The sequence below is a fragment of the Mesoplodon densirostris genome, chromosome 13, assembly GCF_025265405.1.
Source record: "Mesoplodon densirostris isolate mMesDen1 chromosome 13, mMesDen1 primary haplotype, whole genome shotgun sequence".
Taxonomy (NCBI): domain Eukaryota; kingdom Metazoa; phylum Chordata; class Mammalia; order Artiodactyla; family Ziphiidae; genus Mesoplodon; species Mesoplodon densirostris.
Window position 1 is genome coordinate 57,426,570 of NC_082673.1, and position 23,215 is coordinate 57,449,784.

Genomic DNA, 23,215 nt, shown 5'->3' on the forward strand with positions numbered 1-23,215 from the left:
AGCCAAAAGTTGCTGAAATTAAATCTACAGTAATAGTTTAGGGAACACATTAATTTTAATTATATATCATCAGTAATGCTAATATTAGCATCCGTAGGATTGAAAAAGCATGATATAATTTCAAAAGTTGTTGATAGGGGCTCCCCTGGTGGCGCAGTGGTTGAGAGTCCACCTACCGATGCAGGGGACACAGGTTTGTGCCCCGGTCCGGGAAGATCCCACATGCCGCGGAGCCGCCGGGCCCGTGAGCCATGGCCGCTGAGCCTGCGCGTCCGGAGCCTGTGCTCCACAACGGGAGAGGCCACAACAGTGAGAGGCCCGCATACCACAAAAAAAAAAAAAAAAGTTGTTGATAATATCGAGAAAGATTTGTTTAGCCAGGATTGCAAGCAGCAACAGGATTACATTAATACAGCAAGAAGCTAATACCAGGAATAAGATGACAAATTATTTGCTTACTGAAGAAAACATGCTTAAAGTGAGGTACATCAAAACCCAATTAATCAAAAGACTATTTTTCAGGATTTGTCCCCAAATTTCAATTAATAATATTTTTTTCTGGTAACACAAATTTCCAAGAACTCTCCATCATGGGAAAATTTTGTCCCCTTGGCGTTGCTCCATATTTAAGTTAGCATTCATCTTCCGTAGAATGTAAAAGACCAAGGGTATCATGAGAAAATTGAATCGAAGAGTCAAAAACATTATTATGACTATAGTTACTTACATCTTCCTCCGTGAAAACGTTGCCTGGAACTTTCAGGGAAAATAACTGTTGGGCTAATTTCTCCTGTGGCCCTTCTCTAACCAATTCACTTGTTAGAGGTCTTCTTGAGCACAGAAGTAGCCAAGAGAAAGGAGAAACAGGTATGCATTATCAACTCCATTGTAAACCTGTGGTTGGTAAAAGTAACTGTCACAGAAGGGAGGGGGAAAATGAGGAAGAAAATGATGTTGGTTTGGAGTCTCACTCTAGTTCTCTTTATAACAGATATTTAACTTTCAAAGAAAGAGATTCTTATAACACAAAGCTTTTTAAAATTCAAAGTTTTTACTCATGGCAAAAAAAAAGAAGTATCTTGTATAAAATTAACTAGACAGAAGTATCTGGTGTAAAAGTAACTGGACTTCATTATATGTTCAGTATTATGTCAATCTTAAAATGAGGAAATTCTCACTGAAATCTGTGGGAAAATGTCTCCTCATTGGGACCTTTCCAAAAATTCAGCTTATGAATTCAGTTATGAAAAAGAAATATCCTGCCACATAGTAGAACAAAGCAGAGTAATCAGGAAGCTTACAAAATCTTCAGCACTCAGCTGTTCTATATGAGCTTGGAAAATAAATTTTTTGTAAGTAGAAGATTGCAAAGAAAATAAACAAGTTCATTTTTAAAGTTTCATTTTGAGTTGGCCACATGAGTCATGCTATATTTTATATAATTCAAATGTTAAGCAAAGACATAGTTAACTCTGTGAATATCTGCTAAGGGTTAAAAAATAACAATAATGAGCAGCACTACAAAAATCACTTTATCAGAGTCAGAGGAAGACCTCCCAAGCAGTTAAGTGAAATGAAAGTTTTGTGAAGAAGAGCAAAGTAATCTACCAGCACAAAGAATATAATCTGAATCAAGTCTCTGTAAAAGCCAAGAGTACCTTACTCCATCTGGGAGTGGACTTGAGACTCTGAATCTTCCCTTTGAGTGTTCTTTGTGACATGATATGATGAAGTATTTTATTTTGGAGTCCAGGTCAACCCAGAAGAAAAACAAATAACTTTGTCAATACCAATGTCTCACTGAAGTGAATTCTAACTGACTTTGAACAAGATTTATGGCTTGAGCAGTTTGTCATTTGTTCTGGCCCATTTCCCACACTCTGTTACTCCTGATAAGATATGGCTTTTTCCTGTTTCTTAGGCTCAGGGACAACAGCATAAATGTAAACGTGCTCATCAACATCAGCAGGAGCTTATTCTTTTGAGAGCTTCCTGTACTTAAATAAATAGGTGTTCACTGAGTATGAAGAAGAAAACTGGCAAAGTCTAAAGGAGCTTCCAGTATGAAAAAGTCATCCCTATTTGTCACTCCATTTGTATTATATTCACAGGCTCCTTTAATCTTGGTTTATCTGGTGCTTTTCCAACTATTGACCTCAAGGAATGTGTAATATGAGTCCTATTTTCTAGGTCTGATGATGGAATTCAGGAGAAGCTAAATTGAAGACAGTTCAGGAAGTCTAGAAGTCATGCCCCACATCATCTAGCCATTAGAGCAAGAGGGACTAAATCGTGACTTACAAACCTGAGCTATTCTCTGGGATTCTGACATATGTTTCTGCTACTACTGCTGCTTCACCTCACCACAGTGACTACAGGCATATCCAGAGTAGAGATTTTAGCCAAAACTAGGAGAGTAGCCATCAGCCCTGTCATACATTCAGTATTCATCAACCATGAACCTGTATTATCCTCAATGTTCTTGATTTCAGTTATTCTCTTCTTCTAGCAGCCCTCTAAATGCAGCTGTACTTTTTAAACCAGGGGTGTAATAATATTAAACCAATAATATCATTAGACCAGTAAAACTTTGTTGGGAAATAGTCATTAAAATTTTTACTTCCTTGGATACCTTTCCTAGACTTTTACATTTTTTTTAAATTTGTAATTCCTATTCTGCTTCCTACTATTGCCAGATTGTTTATTCTGACTCTATTAAGTCCCATTCCTCTTTAATTGCCCCAGTTCAGACTCCTGTGCTGGGTGCCAGATGGCAAGGCCCTTTAGCTTTACACTGCAACCTGCATAAAACCCATCTCCCCTACTTGGAAAACTCTCATTCACATCATCAGAATTTGCTGCTCCCCCAGTCTATACCTTGATGAAGGTAGGAATCAAATATCCTTTGAAGTGTGTTTTTCTTATTTTAATTTTTGTGAATGTTTGGTATGTAGTCCTATTTTTCTTCAGCTCCCAATAAATTATAGGTCCATATATCAGTTTGTGCTTAGGATCATTCTAAAGATGATTGTCTTCCAGTAGAATAAAAAGTATATATAGATATGTGTGTATGTATGTATGTATGTATGCAGATATGCCTTTTACTTTTGAATTTACTAAATCTGGTGATCTGTTTCTTTGTTTTATTCACTTAACAAGACACTTTAAAGCTTTTCTATATCAGATTCACTCTCTTCTTTTTATCAGCAGCATAGTATTCTATGCAGTATTCACAATGTAGTCATAATTTATTTTACCATTTATCTATAGATAGATATTTAGTTTTATTTATTTCAACCACTGCACCACCAGGGAAGCCCAAAAATAAAATTTTTAAAATGCTTCAAGAAACTATAGGAAAATATATAATCAACCTAGGGATAAATCCATAAGATATGTTAATAATTTTTTACCACATCTATTAAGAAAAAAGTATGCATGCAGAAAGCATCAGGATATAGTTAAAAGGCAACTAACGTACCAAGAGAAAACATTTGCTACACATTGCAAACAAATCATTAACACCTGTAGTATATAAGGAGCTCCTACAAATTAGTAAGAAAAAGAGCCCAATAGAAAAATGAATACTTATTTTTAGAAGAATCCTAAATGGTCAATAAATGAAAAAATACTCAACCTGCTTTGTTATTTACTATTAACAATATAAAATGGCTGTCTTACTATGTCAATTACATATAAATGTTTTTGATTCTTTTAAACATTGTATGGATTATCATTTTTTATTTAAACAATCTGTTGATGGACATCTAAGGTGTTTTCTACTTTTTGCTATGATGAACAGTTCTACAGTGAATTTGTGTGTGTGTGTGTGTGTGTGTGTGTGTGTGTGTGTGTGTGTGTGTGTGTGACATAGGCTTTATCAATTTTTTTAGTCTTGGCCTGATAGGTAGAAAATTCTACTTATTTTTAAAGATTTTTTCCTTTGATTATTGCTAAGGTGTACTATCTCTTAATGTTTATATTTTTAACTGTTTTTATGCCATCTGTTTTTCTTTACTCATTATTTATTTTCTTCATTAACTAGGTGCTTATTCTATCCTCAACCCATTTTTCTATTAGTATCTATATTGATTATACGAACTCTTTATATATTCATGATATCCTTTTCTGCCGTACAAGTTTGAATATGTAATTTTTATAAATTGTTTTACTTATCATCCTGTTTTACTTGCCAGTTTTTTTACACATCATATTAATATTTCTATATCAGTTTAATTCATGTCTGTTCATTATTTATTTAGCTACATCACTTATATCTGTTTTCTCCATTAGATCATTGTTCTCTCTCTAGATTGTATCATCTTCAAAATGAAGAATTATGTCTCCTCATATAGGTCTGGCACAGTATTATTTATTTGATAACAATGGCTTCTTCTTGATGATGGCTACATAGCTGAAACCTAGAAATAGACCCTCAGGTCCTGGCAGGTTACATAGTACCTACAAACTGATTATAGATCCTACCAGCAACAGACTTTTTGCCATTCTTTCACCAGACTTGACCATTATATTTGAAAGACAGAATAGTATGGTGTTACTATGTAATGGATCTACTATACATGTTCTCACTGCTTTAAATTCACTGATCATATAAAAAGAGAAGAATGCACTACCTTAGTGTTTGATCTTTACCACATAGATCTAACGTCACGATCAGTTGCTTTCAGTATTTTCTTGGAAATCACATAAAGGTTCATATGTGCCAAATTTCATAAGGATCACATGATAAGGTCAAGAAATACAAATTCCAAGGCAGAATTTATATGCCCGGTTCACATATGACAGTAATACTATGTAACCATATGTTGAATATAATACACAGTATGTAAATGCTATTCTTGAAAGCAATCCAATCAATAAAAACTAAAATAAATAACACTTTAATAACACATTTCAAATCAACTGAAAATGGAATAGATGGACTCTATGGCAAGAACATCCCTATAAAATTGACATTCAGAGGCCATTAAAACCCAGAGAGTAAAACAATCCTGAAACTAAAGAAAAACTGTGAATATTTAGAAGATTTTTAAAAGCCTACTGTATTGTATGCCAAGACACAGCAGTTGTTTTTATTTAAAGAGCTATTTCAATAAAAACTGTGGATTGCCAAGCATTAAAAAGCTAATTCCATTTGCCATCACCAATAGCTGAATGAAACCTTAAAAAATATATACAATATTAACCTTTAAAAAAATTTAAAATACACAGTATTTAATAGAAAAAGTCAAAACTGAAAAAAGTCAACTTTTAGTCATAATTGGAACTATTAAAAGATTGACCAATTTTATCATTTAAGAAGGTTATGGGAAAGCTACTGAAGTTAACTTCAAAAGCCTAGCAGTAAAAGTGATTGTAATGTCAGTAAAACTCTGAAACAGATCAAATAACCCCTAAGTAGTACTAATCCACTGCATCTTTGAACATGTATATGCCTCTTTTTAAGCTGAAAAGGTTGCCCTTTTTTTCTTCAACTTGTTTCCAACATCCCATTAAAAAAAAAAAAATCTATTCAATTGTTAACAGTCAGCAGCTCAGAGTACAGAAACTTTACCTTCACTCAAAGATGATATGAGTTAAGATTTGAAATATCTTTTCCTCTTTGGCCTGGTTCTGGAAAACATGGTTTCGTCATTCTACCTGAAGAGAGAGAGCGTCTCTTTCTTCATACAAGTATTTGTGCACTGTATGTATACAAACAAATGCATTAATGAAGGTTACATACAATATTTTAACCATTTTTTTCTCTTGCTTATCAGCTGAAACTCTTACACCAAAATTGATGTTTGTGTTGTAATTGACATTTAAAATTTTAATTTTGCCTCTTCAGATCCTGGGAAGACTTTGCCTGAAGCCCTTGATTACTGCACAGTTTGGTTGCAGACAGTACCTGGAGAAATAGACAGCAAAAGTGGTATTCCACCTTCACTTGTAATGCTACAAATTAAAGATTTTCTTAATGGACCAGGTAAGAAAGTTGTAATTTAAACTTTTTTTCATATGAGTCTTTTAACGTGTACATAGGGTCTGTAACAATCTTGACATTCCTTACCAGAAATGAGTAATTCATTTGTCTTCCAGAAGTGTACTCTTCTCAGGCTGCCCATTCTAGAGATCAAAAGGCAAATATTAATATACATTAAAAATTAACTTTAGTCCAACAAAAAGTAGTTATCAATTAAAAAATAATTGACTGGAAGCCAAAGACTCAAGATTTTATTTCTACCTTTTCTACTAATCGTGGGACCTTAGGCAGTTATCTAATCTCCTGTGCCTCAGTTTCCTTACCTGTAAATGAAGAGAATAAAATAGATGATGGGTGGATAGATGGGTTGGTGGGTGGATGGATGGATAGGTGGATAGGATACGTGACATACATACGTAAGATAATATACATAAGTAGATTGGATTAGATAGATAAATACACTTATTTCAAATGCTTAGCAAAGTGCTTGGGATATATTAACACTCAATTTTAAATAGGTAGATATAGATATCAAAAGGTATTGAGTGCTTATTATGTCTCAGGTACTAAGTGCTTTACATACTTGTATAAACCCAAGAAGTAGGCCCTATAATTATCCCTATTTTATGAATAAGGAAGCTAAGACTTAGAAAAATGAAGTAAATTGCCCAAGATCATGGTAGTAGAGGAGCCATTCAAACTCCGGTCTTTATGACTCCAAAGACCTAGATCACTTTTATACTGCACTAATTTTAGCATAACTAAAGGTTTTTTTCTTTCTTCTCCATCTCCTCCTCCTCCTCTTTCTTTTTCCTGCTCTATTTCTTCTTCCTTCTCATGTTCCTCCTTCTCTTTTCTTTGTTACTCTTCCCTTACCTCCGTGAGATCTTAGCTATTTATTTAACAGTAATTCCTACCTTCAGTTTCCCTTTTGTTATCTTATATTTACAGTGCTGCAGAACCTGTTAGTCATTAAAAGAATACTAGTTTCTTCATTACGAATTTAAAACAATGGTGTTACACTGTCTTAAGATCTCTAGCAGTACTCTGCACGGCATGAATTTTGATGATTGAAAACTATCCCTCTGTGGACCTGATTCAGTTTGTGTGCATGCTGGTGCACTTACGATCTATGACTACAGATAGAGAAGGTGGCCCATCATCACGTCTGGAATAGAAAGAGCCTGAAACCACCTCAGTTGGCCCTTTCACTCTGGCTTAGTTCTTCTTAAGCATGTTCCTCCAGTGCTGGAATTTAAAAGGTGTAGGAGGAATATGAAGAACTAGTTCTGATCATTAGTATCTAGCTGTGGTTTTAAAGACTCAAAGGAAGTAAAGAAGCTGATGATAAGGCTAAGGGAGTCATTAAAGTTGGAAGAATCCGTTGGGGTGAGCTGAATGATTGAGAGGAGTGTGAGTCCTCATGCTTGGTTAGTGAGTGTGAAGTACCATATTTCATTGAATTCAAGCAACCATCAATTGTAGGAAAAAACATTTTGCATACCACTAAGGAAAAGAACAAATATCTGCTATTTAAGCTATGATACAGTGCTTTCTTACTGCATCAGTTGCAGGGCAAAAGATTGAACATGCTAGAATGAATGAAATAGGGTAAGAACGTAAGGGTAGTTCATGGACAAGTGACAGGGAAACGTGCATTTACTTCTTTTTTCTCTCTTTTAGTGTCAGATTTCTTTTGCTTTCAGGCACAGTCTTTCACCTTTTGGCTAGAAAGTTCCCTTCTAGTTTACATTTGATTGATTTGTTTGTAAAAGGGATGGGATCTTCAAGTCAGTGGTAAATTGTGTACCATATTTTCATGGCTACCAAATAAATTGAACTTTAAGAGAAATGTCAATGAACAAATGAAAAATTATATGTTTATCATTCTGTCATTCAATGTGACTATGTAGCAGAAGTGCGATTTTTACAACAGTTGTACTTTTGTATTTCTTATACTTCTTAAAACAGGAAACTACATATATGCCATTTCTAATTTTATGCCCATTCAATAATAGTGATAATATATCTAGAGATTCAAACTTTTAAATTAATGACTTGAAATAGTTATTTTACAGCCATGCTTCTCAGACTGGAGTGTGCATTTGAGCATCTCTGGGGAGCTGGTTAAATGAAAATGTGACTTAATAGGGATGAAATTCTACATTTCTAACAAGCTCCCAGGTGAAATGGATACTGTTGATCTGGGGATAACACATTTTGTACCAAGATTTTATTTGACTCATATATTAATAAAATATATATATATATATATATATATGATTTTCTTAATACCATCAATAACAATTACTGAGACTCAAACTGCAGATATTTTGTGGCACAGGAGAGGGGGATGATACAAACAATGATGAATGGTTTTTTAAATGGTACTTTTATTATGAAAAATCAAATACAATGTCCAGTGAATGGTTTAAGTTCTTCAAAGTCTTAAAACATTTTAACCAAGAGCACTTTTCTTTCATAAATTATTTGAGGGAAGATTACTTTGAATGATGTGTCAGTTCTGTGGGATTCCACTAGAACATTAACCTAACAGCCTTGAACTACTCCAGAATTTACTATCTTAGACAAAAAATTCCTTAAACAATTTGTCATATAAAGTATGTAAGTAGATGTTATTACATAACATAGTTGTATTCTCTCACTATACAGCTACACTATATTAACTGAGAGATCAATAGGAATAACAGGACATAATAAAGCATTTCTTGCTGTAGGAATGTATTATTTTATAGATTTTTGGCAACTCAAGAAAAATATTTTTTTCCAGATTTTACGTAATAGTATATTAAGAGCAATATTATTTATGCTAAGACTGGGGGAACAAACTTCAGCTTTATAATATTCCCCAATACTATTCTCCTCTCTTAAAAAATAAAAAGGCCTTTTTTTTAATATTGAAAATAATGCTTCTAAGTTTTATGTGGTATTATCGTTAAGAATCTTTTGATACCAAAAGATTGTTTGTTTTATTGTTTAATCTATATGCACATCTTATTTTAAGTATCATTCCCAAAGAATGCTTTATGCTACAATGCTACATCTCTAAAATAGTATATTTTCATTTCTTCTTTTCTTGCTCTTGAATTAAGGTTTCAGTAACAATAAAAGTTATGATGCTGAAGAGTAGAGGAAATACTGATTATAACTACCCAACCTTAAATTTTCTTCATAAAGGTGCAAACTTAACAGCTTTTGAATTCAGCCTGTCGGATGTTTTTTCCAGGGATTATTTTATCTAAACAAGGTGATGCATATGCTGCTCTTTAGCATCTGTTTTTGGAAAAAATACTTCAGTGTTCTTGAGTATTCCCTGATTTCCTCTGTTCACTTAATAGTACCTTAGAGCAAATGGTAGGTCCCACCTTCTACATCAAAAACCCCTTCAAAGCTCTCCCAACCCCGACCTCCTTCCTTCAGAGGCAACAACTGTACTACCCATTAGCAAGGTCAGTGGCTTGGAGAAACCTGGAAAACAGCAGCTACCAGAAACCCAGCAGAACAGTATCTCCAGCAGGTGATAGATTAGTTGGAACAAATTGGAACCATTGCAGTGCAGCAATCCTGGTTTCTTTCAAGCTGTTTTTTAAATGTCGTCATTTTAATACACAATCTAAGCCCCACAGAACAGTCCACAGCAGGTTAATTTGAATCATATGATGTGTCACTGCCCTCAGCTGACATGAGCTCTATTCCATGTGTGAAGCCATAATAAATCCATTCCCAACCGAGGAAAATTCCCCGTGAGAAGGTGAACTAATCCAGGCCTCACACTGGCATGCTAGCCCGCCATAATTGAAAGCAGGGCCACCTGTTCCCAGCACAGTTAGCCGATAGAGAAAAAAATTACCATTAGATCAGATATGTCTTCTATTGAAAACTAATTCATACTTCTTGCAAATTCAAATTCAGCTGTGAACTGCTTAGTATGACATCATACAGAAACTTAGGAATGTGCCCACTTGATCCCAGTTTTGTTAACTATAGGATTTCTTAACTTGGAAATGATTTTTTTTTTAATTTAATGAGAGCTGACACATGAGAAGAAGAACTGGGAAGGGTGCAGATTTTTCTAATTAACTCAGGGTCATTTACAAAAATATTTGAGCTCCCTGGTATTTTTTTCATTGTTTCTTTGCAGACGTATTTTTGAACACCGTCACTGTAGCCATGAAATGACATTTAAAGGACAACAAAGAAAAAATATGCCAAATTAGGAGAACATTCCCACATCATTTATGTTTTATTGTAAATTAATTAGCATACCACAATCTTCGTATAATTTTAATTATATCAAACACAAAGTTATGACTGTAATTTCCTATTTCTTTTATTTTAGTATACCTGGTGTCTCTAGTTGAAACACCTAGCCACTGATAGTTTTTCTCTTAATAAAATCACTTATTTAGTCTCTTCTGCTTTAACCTGTTCAGTAATTTACCTGTGTAGTTTTCAGTTTTTCTGATTTCATTCTAGTTTTGGATTGGTTTTATTTAATTTTTGTTTTAAAATTTTATTTGACTTTTATCTGATTGTAACCCATTTTGAGTATAGTTTTCTTCTTACATTTTGTGAATTAACTAAGTTTTTTGTAGGTTGCAATGACTGTAATTTTTTCTTTTAAAAAAATCCTAAACATCCTAGAATATCCCATTTCCACAAGCCTCTTTGATTTGAATAAAAACATATACTTAAATAATGTGAAATATTACTTTAAAAACTTCTCAGATACAGTAGCACACTATTCAAATAGGTTTGTTTATATGAATATAAAGTAGAAACTTTAAGTTGTTTACCCCCAATTTTGTGTATTTTTGAAACATTTTTACTTTTCTTGATGAAATCTGCTTTTATGTTCTGTTATTACTGAATTCATTACTCATGACATATGTCATCCAGACATATGTAGAAGATGACTGATTCAGGGGAATTAAGATACCTGAAAAAGACACAAATAGCCCCCTGACATTTTCTGGAGTAGAAAATGAAGAATAAATAATATGATTTTTAAATACAAGAAGATTCAAGGTGAAAGGAAGCATCCTAAAAGCTAACTTTAATTAATTTATTCCTCTTAATGTAACCCCGATAGTTAACCCTTTGCCTCTTTTCTCTTTCCAGAAATAGGGCCAAGGTCCATACCCTAATGACTGGAGTCCTATCTCTATCTTAATTCAGTTTTACAGCCATACTAGCAGGCTATCTTCTACACTTAAGAAATGTAAACTAGTTAATAAAACTGTGAGAACCTTGACTTTTGCATTTCCTGAGCTTTATGGGTTCCAATTTGCAGTGTCAGCATTGCATTATCATATTTTATTTTCCCCATGATTTATCAAAATAGAACAGTAAACTTGAAGTCAGGATGTCAAATAGAGAGTGGACCAATAATTTTATTTTATTATTTAATTTTTAAAAATTGAAGTAGAGTTGATTTACAATATTGTGTTAATTTCAGGTGAGCAGCATAGTGATTCAGTTTTCTTGCAGATTGTATTCCATTTTAGGTTATTACAAGATATTGGGTATATTTCCCTGTGCTATACACTAAATCCTTGTTGCTTATCTATTTTATGTATAGTAGTTTGTATCTGTTAGTCCCATACTCCTAATTTGTCCCTCGCCCTCTCTCTCTCCCCTTTGGTAGCTATAAGTTTGTTTTCTATGTCTGTGAGTCTGTTTCTGTTTTGTATATACATTCATTTGTATTATTTTTTTAGATTCCACATGCAAGTGATATCATTCAGTATTTGTCTTTCTCTGTCTGACTTATTTCACTAAGCATATTATTGTCTAGGTCTATCCACGTTGCTGCAAATGGCAATATTTCATTCTTTTTTATGGCTGAATAGTATTCCACTGTATATATATACCACATCATCTTAAGCCAATCATCTGTTGATGAGCACTTGGGTTGCTTCCATGTCTTGGCTACTGTAAATAGTGCTGCTATGAACATTGAGGTGCATGTATCTTTTTGAATTAGAGTTTTCATTTTTTCTGGATTTATACCCAAGAGTAGAATTGCTGGATCATATGATAGTTCTATTTTTAGTTTTTTGAGGAACTTCCGTACTGTTTTCCATAGTGGCTGCACCAATTTACATTCCCATCAACCATGTATGAGGGTTCCCTTTTCTCCACATCCTCTCCAGCATTTGTCATATATAGCCTTTTTGATGGTAGCCAGTCTGACCAGTGTGATGTGATACCTCACTGTGATTTTGATTGCATTTGTCTAATAATTAGTGATGTTGAGTATCTTTTCATGTGCCTGTTAGCCATCTGTATGTCTTCTTTGGAAAAATGCCTATTCAGGTCTTTTGCCCATTTTTTTATTGGGTTGTATGAGTTGTTGAGTACAACAACTTGATATTGAGTTGTATGAGTTGTTTGTATATTTTAGATATTAACCCCTTGTCAGTTGCATCATTTGCAAATATTTTCTTCCATTCTGTAGGTTGTCTTTTCATTTTGTTGATGATTCCTTTGCTGTGAAAAAGCTTTCAAGTTTGATTAGATCCCATTTCTTTATTTTTGCTTTTATTTCTTTTGCCTTGGGAGACTGATCTAAGAAATTATTGCTACAATTTATGTCAGAAAATGTTTCACCTATGTTCTTTTCTAGGAGTTTTATGGTGTCATGTCTTACATTCAGGTCTTTAAACCATTTTGAGTTTATTTTTGTATATGGTGTGAGGGAATGTTCTAATTTCATTGTTTTACATGAAGCTGTCCACCTTTCCCAGCACTGCTTGTTGATGAGACTGTCTTTTCTCCATTGTATATTCTTGCCTCCTTTGTCATAAATTAATTGACTGTAGATTTATGGGTTTATTTCTGGGCTCTCTATTCAATTCCATTGATTTTGTGTCTGTTTTTGTGCCAATACCATGCTGTTTTGATTACTGTAGATTTGTAGTATAGTCTGAAGTCTGGAAGGGTTATACCTCCAGCTCTGTTCTTTTTTCTCAGAATTGTTTTGGCAATTCTGGGTCTTTTGTGGTTCCATGTAAATTTTAGGATTATTTATTCTAGTTCTGTGAAGAAATGTCATGGGTGATTTGTTAGGGATTGCAGTAAGTCTGTAGATTCCTTTGGGTAGTATGGCCATTTTAACAATATTAATTCTTCCAATCCAAGAGCACGGGATATCTTTCCATTTCACTGAATCATCTTCAGTTTCCTTAATCAGTGTTTTATAGTTTTCAGTGTATAGGTCTTTCACCTCCTTGGTTAAGCTTATTCCTAGGGTTTTTTTTTTTTTTTTTGGATGCAGTTTTAAATAGATTTTTTTTTTACTTTCTCTTTCTGATACTTCATTACTAGTGTATAGAAATGGAACAGATTTTTGTATGTTAATCTTGTATTCTGCAACCTTGCTGAATTCATTTATTAGTTATAATAGTTTTTGGGTGGAGACTTTAAGGTTCTCTGTATAGAGCACCATGTCATCTGCAAGTAGTGACAGTTTTACCTCCTCCCTTCCAATTTGGATACCTCTTTTTTTTTTCTTTTCTTATTGCTGTGGCTAGGACTTCCAATACTATGTTAAATAGAAGCAGAGAGAGTGGGTATCCTTGTCTTGTTCCAGAATTTAGCAAGAAGTCTTTCAATTTTCCACCATTGAGTATTATGTTGACTGTGGGTTTGTCATAAATGGCATTTATTATGTTGAGATGTGTTCCCTCTGTACCCACTTTGATGAGAGTTTTCATAATGAATGGATGTTGAATTTTGTCTTGAGCCTTCTATTCTTTGTATAGACAATAATGTCAGCTATCTCTTTTATGCCTACAATTTCCAAATGCCTAGTTCTAGTTTTGATTTATTATGCAACTCCAGGACTATTTCTTCATCTGCCTATGAAATGTGTTTAGTTATTTAAAATTTAACATGTTCACATTAAGTCAAATCATTTTTCTTTCCTCTTCTTTTTCACTCCTTCTCTTAGTATGGTCTTCAAATTTCTTTACATTTGCTAGTGATAGCAACATTCTTCCACCCGTGTCTTCTCACAATTTTACTGTCACCTTCAATTCATCTTTTTTTTTTATTCCAAGTCTTTTTAGTTTTTCCTTTGAAATGGTCCTCCACTATGCCTGCTACCTCCCTAGTGGGCCTGGGCCCTCACTACTTCTTCATTCTGTTTACTGGCAGCCCTAATTTCAGATTCTCCTTTTACTCAATAATTTTCTCCCCTCTGCTCTTGCTAGATTAGCCTGCTCTGCAAACTCATATGAATCTTGACCACCCACCTCCCTCAGTTAATCAAATCATAACTCTTCTCAAAGCTCAAGACTCTGTAATCTGGTGTCATCTGAACAATCCAGGCTTACTGTCACTAAGAAGGTAATTCTGAGATTGTTTTACTTCTTTGAACCTCAGTATTTTCTTCTGTAACATAAGAGAGTTGTCCTAAGATTCCTCCAAATTCTAAAATGATGGCTGTAATCCCCAGTGGAACTCTTCATTTATTTTTCACAACAAGCATTTATGAGCAATTATATTTCAAGTGTTGTTCTAAATATTGGAAATACAGTGGTAAGCAAAAGATACACAATCGCTTCTCTCAAGAAATGCACACCATGTAGTAGAAAAGACAGGCTTTGATTACCAAGTAGTCACACTGAATAATATATAATTACAACCTAATATAAGTATCATGAACTTCTATGGATTTATAAAAGAGTGGAGATTTAGGGAAGCTTCTCTGAGCTGAGTTCAGACACTTGAATGAAAAGGAGTTAACCAAAGACATGGAGGAGAGGGCATCTTTCTGACAGTATGTATGCAGAAGACCCTGTGGGGAAGGGAATCATGGCACACTGAAGGAAATGATAGAAGGGCAGAGGGAGGGAACAGTAGGAGGAAATGAGGCTGTAGAGAGAGACAGAGGCCAGGCCTTATTGACCATAATAAAGGATTTGGGTGGTTTTATCTTTAGAGCACTGGGAAACCATTGAAGAACTTTAAGCTGGACATGTATGTGATGGGGGAGGGAGGAGGTATGTGTGTTTATTGATATGGTTATATTTGCATTTTGAAAAGATGATTCTAGTTGCACAATGGAGAATAGATAAGCAGAGCTAGAATAGGGGCAGGCAACCAATTAGGAGAGTATTGCAGTAGTACTAGTGAGAGATAATGGTAAGTTGGATCAAGGAATGGTAATAGACATGGAGAAAAGTGAAAGATTTGGTAGATATTAGGGAGGGAAAATCCATAGACTGGTAATGGAATAGAGGGGATGGAGGGTAAGAGAGATTAAGCATGACTTATGGGTTCCTAGCTGATCTAACTGAATGAATATGGTGCTGTGGACTGAATTGTGTCCCCACAAAATTCGTATGTTGAAGCTCTAGTCCCCACTGTGATGGGGCCTTTGGGAGATAATTACATTTAGATGAGGTCATGAGGATCGGACCCTCATGGTGGGATTAGTGCACCAGAGAGCTTGCTGTCTTTCTCTCTCTCTCTCTTTGCCATGTGAGGACACAGTGATAAAGCAGCCATGCAATACAGGAAGACAGTCTTCAGCAGAAACCAACCTCAGCTCATTCCCCGATCTCAGAATTCCAGCTCTAAACTGTGAGAAAATAAATTTCTGTTGTTTAAATATTGCAGTTTGTGGTATTTTGGTATGGCATCCCAAGCTGGTGGTAATCCTATTTACTGATATAGAAAATGCTTGAAAAGAGCTATATTTTGTTTGTTTGTTATGTGTATGAGAGTAGGGGGAGATCATGAGTTTTGCCTTGGATATGCTGAGTTTCTGGTAATTGTACTTACATATCTGGAGATCACAAGAAAGACTAAGACTAGTGATAAAGGATTGGATGTTTTGGAGTTTGGGGGATATAGATGCTAATTCAAGCCACAGGCCTGGATGAAAATACTCAGGGAAAAAGTAGAGAGGAAGTAGAGAAAAGAGCCTAAGACTTCATATTGAAGAAGTCCAATCAGTATTCACTGTCTAAGAGGAAAAGGAGGAGCCTTGACAGGAAACTGAGGGCTAAGAGGAAAATTTGGAGAGTGTTTTATCAAAGAAGCCAAGGGAAAAGAGTGTAGAAGTACTAGACAATGTCAAGTAGTGATACAAGATACAGAAAGATGAGAAATTGAAAATAGCTAATGGATTTATAGACATTGTGACTACAAATATTATCCCTTCACCCCATTGGATTAACTTGGATGGACCCTAGTCTAGAATGCATTGAGGAGTGGAAGCAGAGAGTATAACTTTTCCAAGAAGTTTGGTTGTGAAGAAGAAGAATAAGGATAGAATATGAAGGGGCATTTTGTTTCGTCTTGGTTTTTCCTTTTTAAAAAATTGTCCAAATGGGACTTCCCTGGTGGCACAGTGGTTAAGAATCCACCTGCCAATGCAGAGGACATAGATTCTAGCCCTGGTCCAGGAATATCCCACATCCCACAGAGCAACTAAGCCCATGTGCCACCAACTACTGAGCCTGTGCTCTAGAGCCTGCAAGCCACAACTACCGAGCCCATGCACTGCACCTGCTGAAGCCCATGCGCCTAGAGCCCATGCTCCGCAAAAAGAGAAGCCACCGCAATGAGAAGCCCATGCACTGCAGCAAAGAGTAGCCCCCGCTCACCACAACTAGAGAAAGCCCGCGCACAACAACGAAGACCCAACACAGCCAAAAATAAATAAATAAATATATCCCCCCAAAATTGAAGTGTAGTTGAATGTACAACATTACATAAGTTACAGGTGTACAATATGGTGATTCACAATTTTTAAAGGTTATACTCCATTTATAGTTTTTATAAATGAAGGGGCATTTTGTATCATGGTTTTGGGTTTTATTTTTATGATGAAAGAGTCTTGAATTTTCTCATGTTTAAATATCACCCAGAAGAATCCAGTGGAGAGAAGAATTGGATAAACTAAAAAAAAAAGATAAAGGTGGGTTCCTTAGAAAGAATGAAGGAGAAGAATCCAATATACATGTGAAAGAACTGGTGTTACCTAACAAATTAAGGAAGGAAAGGAAAATGGCATATGCAGGTAGTTTTCCAGTTTGGTAGCAGGAAATTGAAGGAAGTTTAATGGCTTTAACTTTCTCCTTGAAGCTAGGAGCAAAGTCATCTGTTGAAGTTGAAGAGAAAAGAGAGAGAAGAGAGATGATTTCAATGGTTTGAAATCATCCTCCAATACGATTTCTTCATATGCTATAGTCATTCTCATCTCTATGCCTTTTTAAAACTTTTTATTATGAAAATTTAAAATATATATGAAAGTAGACTGAATAGTATATAGAACCTCCTGCTTAAACAATTGTCAACTTATGGCCAATATATTGTTTCTTATATACCCCTATCTACTTCCTCACCTTCTGTGTTATTTTGAAGCAAATCCCATGATCATATTATATCACCTGTAATATTTCTGTTTGTATCTATAAAGATAAGAACCTTTAAAAACATAACTGCGATGCTTATCAAACCTAAAGAGAATAACTCTTCAGTATCATCAAATTTCTAATTATCTCATGAATATCGTAGTGCGTGTCGGTGTTTGTGTGCATGTATGGTTTTTGTTTGTGTTTTTTTTTTTTAAACCTGGAGCCAGATAAGGTCTATGCATGGCTATTGGTTATGTCTTTCAAATTTCTTTTCATCACTAGGTTTCCTCCTCTCTTTTTTCATTTCTTGCAATTTATTTATTTATTTATTTTTATTGAGGTATAGTTGATATTCAGTGTTTCATATATACAGCAAAGTGATTCAGTTATATATATTTTTTAATATATTCTTTTTTCAGATTCTTTTCCATTATATGTTATTACAAGATACTGAATATATCAATAGTTCCCTGTGCTATACAGTAGGTCCTCATTGTTTATCTATTTTATTTATAGTAGTGTGTATCAGTTAATCCATATTCCCAATTTATCCCCCCACTACTTTCCCCTTTGATAACCATAAGTTTGTTTTCTAGGTCTGTGAGTCTATTTCTGTTTTGTAAATAAGTTCATTTATATAATTCTTTTAAGATTCCACATATAAGTAATATCATATGATATTTGTCTTTGTCTGTCTGACTTCACTTAATATGATCATCTCTAGTTCCATCCATGTTGCTGCAAATGGCATTGTTTCACTGATTTTTATGGCTGAGTATTATTCCATTGTGTATGTAGTATATATTTATATACCACATCTTCTTTATCCATTTATCTGTCCATGGACATTTAGGTTGCCTCCATGTCTTGGCTATTGTAAATAGTGCTGCTATGAGCATTGGGATGCATGTATCTTTTTGAATTAGAGTTTTCATCTTTTCTGTATATATGCTCAGGAATGGGATTGCTGGATCATATGGTAACTATTTTTAGGTTTTTAGGAACCTCCATCCTGTTCTCCATAGTAGCTGCACCAATTTACATTCCCACCAGCAATGTAGGAGGGTCACCTTTTCTTCACACCCTCTCCAGCATTTATTATTTGTAGACTTTTTGATGATGGCTATACTGAGTGGTGTGAGGTGGTACCTCATTGTAGTTTGGATTTGCATTTCTCTAATAATTAGCAGTATTGAGCATCTTTTCATGTGTTTGTCAGCCATCTGTATGCCTTCTTTGGAGAAATGTCTATTTAGGTCTTCTGCCTATTTTTTTATTGGGTTTGTTTATTGTTTTTTTTTAGATACTGAGCTGTATGAGCTGTTTGTATATTTTGGAAGTTAAGCCCTTATTGGTCACATTGTCTGCAAATATTTTCTCCCATTCCATGGGTTGTTTTTTTCATTTTGTTTATGGTTTCATTTGCTGTGCAAAAGCTTTTACATTTAATTAGGTCCCATTTGTTTATTTTTGCTTTTGTTTCCATTACTCTAGGAGATGGATCCAAAAAACATTGCTGTGATTTATGTAAAAGAGTGTTCTGCCTATGTTTTCCTCTAAGAGTTTTATAGTATCCAGTCTTACATTTAGATCTGTAATCCATTTTGAGTATATTTTTGTATATGGTGTTAGAGAATGTTCTAATTTCATTCTTCTACATAGCTGTCCAGTTTTCCCAGTACCACTTATTAAACAGACTGTCTTTTCTCCACTGTATATTCTTGCCTCCTGTGTTATAGATTGACCATAAGTGCATGGGTTTATTTCTGGGCTTTCTATCCTGTTCCATTGATCTATGTGTCTGTTTTTGTGTCAGTACCATACTGTTTTGATTACTGTAGTTTTGTAATATAGTCTGAAGTCAGGGAGCATGATTCATATATATTGAAGAAACCAGATCATTTATCATGTAGAGTTTACCACAATTTGTATTTTGTCTGCCCTTGTTCTCTATATTTCCTACATATAAACTAGTAGTTGGCTTAATCTGATTCAAGTTTGCTTATTTTATTTATTTATTTTTTAGCAAGACTATTTTGTAAAAGGTTTTATATTGTTCCATCAGGAGGCATATAGTGTCTGAAGGTTTCTTTTTGTGATGTTAATAGCCATTGATGCTTAATGCCTAAATTCATTGGAGGTTGCAAACAGTAATATTTTAATTCTAGCATTCTTTTTTCACATAGTAGCTGGAATATTTCTATAAAGAGAAACATTTCCTCATCTAATATTTGGTTACTTAGTAGTATTGTTCACCTAAGAAAGTTAGGATAAATCCTTTCCCTTTATTTACCCATTTAAAAAAATAAGTTAGTTTTCTGATGGGCGGAATTTTTTCATAATGTATGTGTATGTCAAATCATCACAATGTACACTTTAAATATCTTACAATTTTATTTGTCAATCATACGTCAATAAAACTGGGGAAAAACGAGTTACTTTTCTCAGTATTCCAGTGGTGGCCATTTAGTTGTTTTTTGCTATTATTCTGAATTCATTATTTTTAGTGATGCTCAAATTGTCTCCTCATTGCCAGTAGTAGTCTCTATAAATTGGCTTCTCTATGCTTTTAATCTTCCCTTAGTCTGAAATCCTTGCTCCCTTGTCTCAAAACATTTGGCTGTTCCCAAAAATCAGATATGCTGTCTCCAAGGATGAGTATATGCCATCATTGAGAATAGGAAGGAAAAAAAAAGGAAATGGGCACCAAAAACGCTGCCACAATTTGGAGTAATGGAATGTACTTAGTCTTTTGTGATAACTGCTTAGAGGGAGAGAAGCTCATTTAGATGAGTTCAGTTCAATACATTCATTTTAGAAAACCAATTCATTTACCCTATAATCAAAACTTTTACGTTGTGATTTATTTTGGTAGGACAGTGTAGTCAAAAAAAGTCAATGCTTGGGCCTCCCTGGTGGCGCAAGTGGTTGAGAGTCCGCCTGCCGATGCAGGGGATACGGGTTCGTGCCCCGGTCTGGGAGGATCCCATATGCCGCGGAGCGGCTGGGCCCGTGAGCCATGGCCGCTGAGCCTGCGCGTCCGGAGCCTGTGCTCCGCAACGGGGGAGGCCACAACAGTGAGAGGCCCGCATACCGCAAAAAAAAAAAAAAAAAAAAAAAAAAGTCAATGCTTGATTATAAGAATACGTACGTGAGTAATTATGCCCAATTCCAAGTGTTAAGCACCATGAACTGCTGCTGGCTGACCAAGGCAAGTGCATGTGTCAGTCCATGTCTCTGAGCCTCCTTAGCAGTGCATGGGACAGCCTACAACCAGTTCCATTTGGTGTACCATTGTTAATTGACACAGTTATGTCTGCTGCCACTGAGGTCTTTATACTTCACACCTTCAGTGAAAACCTGTTCTCATTGTCAAGGGCAGCTTTCCAAGTTTTCTAACTCTCACACCTGTGAATACTCAGTCTCCACTGTCCACTGTCATCATGAATACCTTTACTTTGACACTGTAACAAAAATCTGAATTTAAATTGCTGAATAAGAGAAAAAAATGTACTATGACCTAATAATAAAAAATATTTTTATTAGAGTTACTGTAACACATAAAGTCAAGTTTGATTATAAATTTGGTCTTCGATTTGTATTTACCCTTCTACAGTGGGGGGTGGGAACACCATCATTCCTGTGTCTGTACATAGGCACCATGGCCACTGATTGTTTTCCTAGCAAGGCTTGCTTGTCTTAAAAAAAGAAAAATTGTCTTTTACAAATAAAATTCCAAAGAAAGAAGCACTTAACAAAGAATTTTTCTTTCACAAATGTTATGATTTGGGTATAACAAGCCATATTGAATCCATTGGGTTTTTGGTAATAGATTTCAAAATACTTCATAAATGTAAATAATATGATGACTAATGGGTCAAGTAAAGTTGGAACATTTTAAATGAGAAAATAGCTGGAACAGTTTTCAGGAAACTTTTCCAGTTGATGTTTGGTCCCCCACAAGGTGTGCATTAACATAAACTTAGGGGAATCACCTCTGGGGCTTGAATTCCCTCTCTGATTTCATTATTACAATATGATTCTTTTCCTTTCACTATTAAGTCATCTCTTAGGGTGATGGGAGCATAAAATAAGTGTAATTTATTTGTATTTGTCTAATCTCCTTTTAACTCAATAATCATTCCATCATTCTGTTTCCTGGTAGCTGTTCAGAAAGTTTTGAAGGGTAATTAGAGTCTAATAATTGACAGGCATGGGTTTACTTGGTAACTTAAAGATATAGAATGTGTTCTGGGGATGGTGAGAAATTAGATTTGGCAGAGAAATAGATGACTCAGCTGGGAGATTCTCTATTACTACACATTCTTAAAATCTAAACATTGAAAGTAATCCATTTATTAAAGTTCATTGAGGATTATGAAAAAAATTCTAAACACTTTAAAACAAGAATCTGATAATAATTGGAATAAAACCCACATGAGCCATCTATGCCTGGTTCTTTATCCAGTTCTATTTCCAATTCTTGTAAAACATCATTTTATATAGCTCCCACTGTTTCTGTTGAATAAAACTTTTGTAGTCCATTTCTTTAATGTTTTCATCTTAATAATGAGGTTAATGTTTTTCATCAGTTTTTAAAAGTATGAAAGAAGACCAGAAAATACTCAATTTTTATTTTTATTCTTTTATGTTTACAAATGCCAAATTTGTTTGCATAATTTTCACATTTGTAAAAATAATTGGTGAAAATAATTTTCCTATAATTTTGAAACTACAAATATTTACAATAAATGCAGTAATTTTCTACCCCAAAAAGTACCTGACTAGGGCTTCCCTGGTGGCACAGTGGTTGAGAGTCCGCCTGCTGATGCAGGGGACACAGGTTCATGTCCCGGTCTGGGAAGACCTCACATGCCGTGGAGTGGCTAGACTCGTGAGCCATGGCCGCTGAGCCTGCGCGTCCAGAGCCTGTGCTCCGCAATGGGAGAGGCCACAACAGTGAGAGGCCCGCGTACCGCAAAAAAAAAAAAAAAGTACCTGACTAACTCAAGGATGTAAAAGTCTAGAGACACTGGGGAATAAAAGTAACAATACAAATTTGTTGAATTATCAGATGTAACAGTGACTTCATGATTTTAATTGAAGGATTCACACATGCTGATGGACTTTACACAGCAATAAAGGGTGCTGTTGCATTTGTGGTGTTTCTCATTCTGGTGCGTGCTGCATATCTCTTCGTGGACCTGGTACTTTGAAAGGATACCTAATATTACAGTATAGCCTCATTTTAGCTCTGCTTTTTGGGCTCTTGACCTGACTTGCCCAAACAGGACTGCCCCAGTCTCTCTGTGTAAACATAGGCTGTGTCTTGCAAGGAATGTGGCTCAACACTCAAGCTCTCAGGGGGTGGGAGTGGGGGACTTGTGGCCTAGTGGAGGGCACCATGCACAGAGGTTGCACTGTATGCAAACAAACATACAGAAACCATTTAAAAGGTAAATTATTTAAATGTTTTAAATATCAACTTATTTCTTATAGAAAGTTAACGTAACACCTGTATTGTGCTATATATATAGCTCTACTAGATTTTTGAACTTTCTAAAAACTTATATCTGCTGCTGTTCAGTGACTGAGAGATTGCATTTGTACTCCTAGGTTTAAAATCACTCAAAGAATGAAGTTTTCATGCACACATAACAGTTTGACTTAACCACACAGGAAAGATAGATCAAGTGATCAAAGTGTCCAAATAAGAAGCCCTCCTTTATCAATCCACTGTTTTAGGAGTCATTCAGAAACCAGCCCACAAAAAATTAACATTAAAAATTTACATTTCAATTCACTAAACAAAAGAAATATATAAGAAATGTAAATA

General features: G+C 34.9%; 1 protein-coding gene across 10 annotated transcripts in view; it reads left to right on the forward strand.

Annotated features, from left to right (window-relative positions):
• Positions 1-23,215, forward strand: part of VPS13B (vacuolar protein sorting 13 homolog B) — a 791,444-nt gene that overhangs the window by 567,439 nt on the left and 200,790 nt on the right. For all 10 annotated transcript variants that reach the window (XM_060116054.1, XM_060116052.1, XM_060116058.1 and 7 more), the window contains one exon: positions 5,852-5,989. In XM_060116054.1, the coding sequence (XP_059972037.1) occupies positions 5,852-5,989 (138 nt within the window). The remainder of the gene's footprint in view (positions 1-5,851; positions 5,990-23,215) is intronic.